Source organism: Ammodytes marinus, assembly GCF_949987685.1.
Source record: "Ammodytes marinus genome assembly, chromosome: 7".
Classification (NCBI taxonomy): domain Eukaryota; kingdom Metazoa; phylum Chordata; class Actinopteri; order Uranoscopiformes; family Ammodytidae; genus Ammodytes; species Ammodytes marinus.
In genome coordinates, this window is record NC_137211.1 from 10,899,531 (window position 1) to 10,907,231 (window position 7,701).

The 7,701-nt window shown below is 39.5% G+C and overlaps 1 protein-coding gene across 1 annotated transcript; it reads left to right on the forward strand.

Moving 5' to 3' along the window:
* Positions 1-668: 668 nt before the first annotated feature.
* On the forward strand, positions 669-7,435 carry alx3 (ALX homeobox 3; the record flags this gene model as incomplete). Its single annotated transcript, XM_080030862.1, is given in 6 exon segments — positions 669-696; positions 699-814; positions 2,734-3,046; positions 6,369-6,646; positions 6,772-6,897; positions 7,082-7,435. Coding segments are annotated over 6 exon segments (1,215 nt in total).
* Positions 7,436-7,701: the final 266 nt, after the last annotated feature.

Genomic DNA, 7,701 nt, shown 5'->3' on the forward strand with positions numbered 1-7,701 from the left:
AGCCCATGCCTCCCCCTCTAACAGAATTATGAGGGTATTTTTTTTTAATGGTGGTCAGCCAGACAGTTTGATAAATGCTGGCAGCTACACCTAGACTGAAGCTTGCAGAGATGAATACACTCAAGAGTGTGGTAGGGTAAAAGGTGGCACTGTGGTTGTGATTAACATGACAGCACGGCCGTTTAAGCCCCTACGCTCTACGGACCCAAACATGTTAATCTAAGTCATGTTCCTCATAAATGTCATTAGGCCTTATATCTAAGGTCACTAATCATTTTAAACTTAAGAGCGCTCTCCCGTCCCATGCAAGCAGCCACGTCTTTGCAATTTGTGTCCAGATGAAGAGTGAAATTGTTGTAGGCCTATAGCACATGTTGTGAGTCTCTTCGTTACGAGAGGAATGTAGTTTTGAGAATATTATGTGCACATTGGAGTGCGATTTACATTGTCACTAGAATTACATTGTTAAAGATAATGATTACAAAATATATATTAGTGTATTTTAATTGACAAGATATTCGGATATAAGTCAAAACTTTGCACAATCAACAATTCAAGCAAGAATTTGGGCTCACTTTGAGTCATCACTCACGTGCTATCTGAACTCCATATTTCTTACTTGGATCTGTAACGTGTGCTGTGGACACTTTGATATTTCAGAGCTCCAAATGGAATCAAATGGGGCTTATGAGGCCTCTGGCCCAAATGGACCTTGTGTTTACACACTTGTCCATCAGCTGAGCAGCGTGCAGCCTCAGGTATCCAGAGAGATGTTGAGATGTCCTCCAAACCAGCGGTACCGTGTCTGAACCCGGTAAGTGCACTGTGTTTAGACGAGGTTTGTCTAGATCGCAGATAACATGTCATGCAGCATCAAAAGCCTTTTATCTTACTGCTGAGTCCAACTCTTTATGTGGATATTCAGTCAGTTATGGGCTGTATGGGCTGCAGGTTAAAACTCTCCTGTGCAATGGAGGGAGCATATTTTTCTTCTTCCACTTCAGATATTATTATTTCTGTATTTGACTCCTATCCAAACAGTTGTCAAATGAGTTCCAGTAAAAATCCCACAAATATTTAAGAATTCTATTGCATTAATTAAAACTGTATTTCACTGAAAGCAGGGTAATGTTATGACCTTCATAACGATTGTTTTGCTGTTTCCATCATCTCTTAAATACATTCAGTAATATTTACAACCACAGGAAATCAGCTCCAAAGCTTAAAGTTGAACGACGAGGGCTACGTAGAAGTGAATGAATGTATAAGTCGGTAATGTACAGAAATTGATTTGTTTTATCGGTATAGTAAAGATAAACTATATTTGGGCCTGCTGCTGGTTTTCTGGGAAGTAGCGTTATTCTCGAGATTGTCGATCGAATAGGCCTAATGCTTTTTGTTTCAATTAATAATTTACGCTAGTGCTTACTTTACAATTACTATTATTATAATCCTGTTATATATATTAACATCTTCCGAAATCCAGTTAGCTCTTTGTCCATTAAAGATAAATGAGATATAATTCAAATGTTTTCTATATTTCTTTCTATATAGCCTAGGCCTATTTATTTTAATTTTTTGTATTAAATGCCGACGCATTTTTTACGAAAATGGTGGTCTGTTCAAAAACAAAACCAACGAGGAGATAGGCTATTGCAGTGAGTGGACGGAGAAATAATTTATCCTAATTAATTTTCACATCTTATTGTATTTAATAAGCATTTATGATGATTTTTACGCTTGGCTTTCAGGTCAATTTATAGACTACATTTGTTCGACATCGGCAGACTCTTGAAGTGGTTTCCAAATGCCTTGTAATTGCATTAATCTTTTTAATTAAATTTTTCACAAGTCTTTATTTATTGGTCTGATAAAAAAATGTTGTCACACAACCGTGAATTTGCTTGTTTAGGGAAAATTATTGGAGGTATAATAATTTATAGAAATTCTAAAGGGGGGAAATAAACAAATGAGCTATATAGCCTAGGTCAAACACAGTGTTGTGCGCAATGTTTAGTAGTTTGTAGGAAAAGGAACGTCTCAGTCTGACAAAGTATGTGAAAAGATAACGCTTGGACAATTCATTATGCCCGACTGAAGACAATTAAATTATAGTTAAATTTAATTTAATAACACGAACGAAAGTTTAAAATGACAGACCAAAATTCCGGCCTTCAGTTTGTATTCGGTCAGTTTTCCGTGCGTAACTCGATTTGTGCGCCTGCTTCTCCTGTCCGGCATGATTTGGTGATTAGGCCCATAACAGCATATGAAACAGGAATTAAATGGTTAATTGGAGGGATATAAACCACACGTGATTGAATTTTTGGCGGATTATATCAGACTGCTGGATGCCGTAATAGACACCTCGCCACACACACGCACACGTCCAAACAGCCTACCTCTCTCCCTTACACGCGCTCACACACACACACACACACACACACACACACACACACACACACACACACACACACACACACACACACACACACACACACACACACACACACACACACACACACACGCGCACACGCGCACACACGCTCACACGCTCACACAGTCCAATCCCGGTTTCATGGGTCTTTGTTTCTGATCTGTTAAATCCCACCCACTTGACATGAACACAGAAGAGGAAAAAATATCTCACTCAGGCGCCCACACTAACAGCGCCCAGTCGCTGTTGTCTACGCTGCCTGCTGGACCCGTAAAATGGACACTTTCTCTTCGCAGACCAGCAGGAGGACGCCCGAGAACTCCCCCGGACTGGAGCACGGCGGCTCTGGTTCCTTTCTCTCCTGCGATGAGCTGCAGAAACCCACGCACCTTCCTCCTCCACTGCCTCACCGTCTCGGCGTGCGTGGGGATCTGTACGCAGCTGCCATGGGGAGGTTTGGAGATGCTGCCGCGGACTTTACGCACGGCGCTGCCCCGGCGAACCCGCCCGCCTCGCCGGCCAAACACAACAAGTTCTTGGACAGTATGAACCAGGATCAAAAGGGGACAGCTATGAGCGGCAAGCCGACGTTTTATGATAACTCAGAAGGTAAGTTTGATAATGTAGTTACAGAGCGTAAACAATACAAACAAATTGCATATAAGTGAATTAGGAGCAACAAGATATTTATCCTTGCTGGATATGTGTTTATGTTTTTCTGAAATCTATTTCCTTGATTCTATGGATTTTTAATAATACAGTTAATGTATTTAAATGGTCAGCATATTTTCATTCCAATTTTGACATTTCATAAATCAAAGCCCATCCTGCAGGGTTAGTAGGTTTTAAAATATAGAAGAAGAAATAACCTACAGTATGATCAATAATATTTATCTTTTGCAAAGCCCTCCTACATTTTGTGCAAATTGAATGATCCATTAAATCCAGAGGATCGGTTTTCCAAATCTTTACAAACTCTTATTCTGTAGCTGTTTGCAGGCTTTTTTATGTCTCATATTTACCAATAATACACCAACGTGTTACTTGCTTTTTACTGGTCTTGCAAATGGAAGCATGGTTTAAATAAAATTGTCAACAGGTTTTCTTTCACTTGACAGTCCTTGATGTGAGGATAGAGAGGCTAAAGGTCAGCCTGGCAGCAGGTTGGGTGCGTCATTAAGCTACTAGTCGGCTTTTCAGGCCAAATGTCAGCTTAATATCTCTGTATTTTAGCCCTTAGAATATATCTTCCTATTTGTTTTCTATTCTATTTGTGTGTACAATTTTGTAAAACACATCTGAATGGATGAATTTTGCAAGCAGGCGACAAGATGGCCTGCAAACTCCTATCTTGAGAAGAAAAAGTTACGACCGTATATGTTGAACCGAAGCCCGAAAGAAATTTCACTTTATTTGTTGTTGTTGAGGATACTGCAAAGCAACAGAGGATATGAGTGCTGATAAGGTCTTTGTTATAGCCGTGTCCAAAATAATATACAATAGCCTGATTCATGTCACTGCCAAAGACAGCCAACAGACTGTTTTCACTATTAGTTATTATGATAATGTTATCAGCTCTCATGGCTGAAATTGGGCTTGTATACTTTTCTTCTAAATTCTGTTTCAATAAGTAATATAATGTATAATTTCCCCATTTAACACATACACATGATTGTGACCTGATAGTTGTTCAGTAGTTCAATTGATTTAATAAATGACTAAGTATATTACTGTGAGTGCAAACAGCTTTGCATGTGTGGTAACGATACCTTGTGCGTGTGTAACCTATTCTCTTCATTTATGTGCTCATGAGTTTGGGTTCGTACACCTTCAAAGGCAGACACATCTTCCTGTTTTGTCTACAGTTTTGTCTAACCTTGATATCTTTACACTTTGAAGTTTTAATTTAGTTTGAACTATTTTTGGTTTCTATCAGTTCTTGCAGTTGGCAGAATTTGACACATTATGAAAAGTCAGTGAGTTCATTATCTTTATAAAATAGTTTCACATTTTTCTTTTTATAGTGCAAATTTAATCTACATTTTTCCTACAAAAAGGAATAAGATGTTTCTCAATATGTTATCAAATAAACATAGTTTAGAATGTGAATTATTATAAATTATTTGGGGTTCAATCATAAGGAGTTTCTACGTTTGCATATCTTAAAACTATATTTGCCAAATTGTTAAATTCTGGTTAACATTTGAAATGATGTTCCCCAGTGGGAGATTTATTGTTTGTCTATATATGTATGCCATATCCACAACAGTATATAGAAGACAAAATGTATCCACGGCCACAACACATTTCTTACCTTTCTTCATATTTCCTGATTGCTATGCAAATAAATAAATATTTTTTTCTCCATAAATATTGAATATGAAACACTCGCGCTCTGAGTGAGAGAAAAGCGCTATATAAATAAAATTTATTATTATTATTATTTACTATTTGAATCTTTTTCAGTACTCTGCTGCATAAACTCGAAACTTCAGTTTTTTTAGTGAGATCCTTTTATTTTTAATGACCTTCATTTGTATGTTACATATGTTTTAATAACTTAGCAGAATAATAATAATAATATCTCTTTTAAAGAAAGAGGATGTAACATACTTTAAAGAGAGAAGCACATTTTGCACAAATAAAACCCCTATTGCACAACGCCTGGAAAAGAAACAAAGAAATTGGCTTACATTTGTACTGCCACTTTTTCAGTGTATTTGAATTGATCCCAGAGCTCACAGCATGATATTCCTACCTATATATTTTGAATGTATCCTCTATTTGCCTTTTCCCGCATTTCACGTAGATCTCTGGTTACCGTACAGGCAGAGCGGATATGGCTGCTTGACAGGGTAAAAGCTATATCCTGCGGCCCCAGTTTATTAGCAGAGCGTATTTTCAGCATGAACTTGCGGTGTGAGTTCGAAATCTAATGGACGCACACAAGGAAATTAATGTTGCAATGAAAAGTGCTCTCAGTTTGGCCCCATATTGAATTAGTGGAACTGCAAAGTAGTGTCTAAGCTGACCCCAGCCAGTGAGTGCCTGCAGAAAGATGGAGAGTGATTTTGTTTTGGAGTTCAGAGTGAAACATAATGAACATGGACAACAACATCCAAACACTGCAGGAGGGAACGGCCCTTTCCACTGTCTGTTAACAGGAAGGAAAATAATCCTTTCACATTTCCCCTGACGGCTGTAATATAATTTGAATTTAAAGGGCAGAATGTATATTATTACAATTATACAATCAATTATACAATCATGTGCTTTATAAGACATAAATTTGTCATATCATTTGGGGCCGTTTCCTAGTTGTCTCGCTCTTAATCTGAATATAGTGTTACAGACAATGTAATGTGTTTCTCATAGAACACATTGACATGTGTGTTTGGAAAGTGACCCTAACTATTATTTTTCTATATTTCCAAATAAAATAAATCAATTCTCGTTCTCTACTTATTGCCTTGTGGGTTTGCTCCCTTAGCCCCCTAACTCTTCCTTCACAATTTAAAAAAATATATTTAATTTGGCTGTAGGAATACGTAGGAATGTTTATCCGTGTGACCCAGTAATTGGCTGCTGATTTATTTTTTTGTGTTTGCTCCATATTCATTCTGCAACCCTTATGAAAGGAATTAACCATGTGTTGATGTAAAAGGTCTTATCAGGTTTTGCTTTTCTCATTATATAAGGGTTGAATGATTTATCAAACCTTTATTTAACGTTGAGTTTCATTGATATAATTATGAGATCCAGACAAAAGAGGTACTTTAAATAAAACCTGGCAGCAGACTAAAATAATGAAGCATTATTTTGATGCTGATGGGTTGACAGTAAAAATGCCATAGTTTGCACATGAATTTATATTCATTTCAAAATATATGTAACTGTCCACGATTTTTCTTTGTACCCTGTTCCCCCTCAGTCAGAGAGAAAGGAGCACAGATAAAGACCATGGGCTATCCTGGTATGGGCACAGACTGTTGTGGCAAACTGAAAGAGCCAGGCTGTGGTTTACATGGGGACTCTATCGCGGACTCCATCGACTTATCAGGCAAGAACAAGAAGCGGCGCAATCGCACCACCTTCAGCACCTTTCAGCTGGAGGAGCTGGAGAAGGTGTTTCAGAAGACGCACTACCCCGACGTGTACGCCCGGGAGCAGCTGGCCCTGAGGACCGAGCTCACTGAGGCTCGGGTTCAGGTGTGTGCTGTATGCCATTTATGTCATATTTTACACCTTTTACTTTTTAAACGATAAGCAGAAGAGAGTTCACGACCTGAACAAGACCTACTGTCTTCTGAAACTTTCCCTTTTATACTTGATAGGTTTGGTTCCAAAATCGTAGAGCCAAGTGGAGGAAACGGGAACGCTATGGGAAGATCCAGGAGGTCCGCAACCACTTTGCTGCTACATATGATATTTCTCTTCTCCCTCGTCATGACACATACCAGGTAGGCCACTGCAGATCTTATAGACAAAATACCATGTTGTCAATCATTGGTCCTGCTGAGGAAAAAAATTGCATTTTTTTCAAGCTCAATTTTTAATTTGGTTTTCATAGAAAAGTATGAAGCGTTTTCATGTTAATTATGTCAAATTCCAAATGTGTCCAAATGTAAATCTCTCCCCGCCCAGATGCAGGGCAACCTGTGGCCGGGGGCGGCTTCGGGAGGAGGCGGTGGTTCAGGTGCTGGCTGTGTCCTAGGACCTGACTCCATCCCCTCGTCCTGCATGAGTCCATACTCTCATCCCCACGGCAACCTGCAGGGCTTCATGGGCATGCCCACAGCCCCCAGTCACCCCCACCACCACCACCACCACCCGCCCCATCATCCAGGCATCAATGGCCTTTATTCACTCCACAGCTTCCCTGGAGGCCTCGGGCCACCTTCCATCGAGGGGCCCGACACCGAATACAAGCCCACGGGCCTAGTAGCGCTACGGATGAAAGCCAAAGAGCCAGGCAGCATCCTCTCCTGGCCTACATGACCACAACAGTGCCAGCTCCCTTGTTATGCACTGACTGAGCCAAGGCATAATATTACATTCCTGCCCCAAACACAGTCCTCGTTATACACACCCACCTCAGCATATGACTGTAATATTTCCTCCTAACATGTGTGTACGCCAACTTGGAGACTTTTTCAAAGTTCAGAAGATCTAGGAAAAGGAATTTCATGAACATTGAGGGTGAACTTGAGCCTCTTGCATGAAAAACCCAGTGTATTAGCAGGAACTTTATTGTTTCTAGTTTT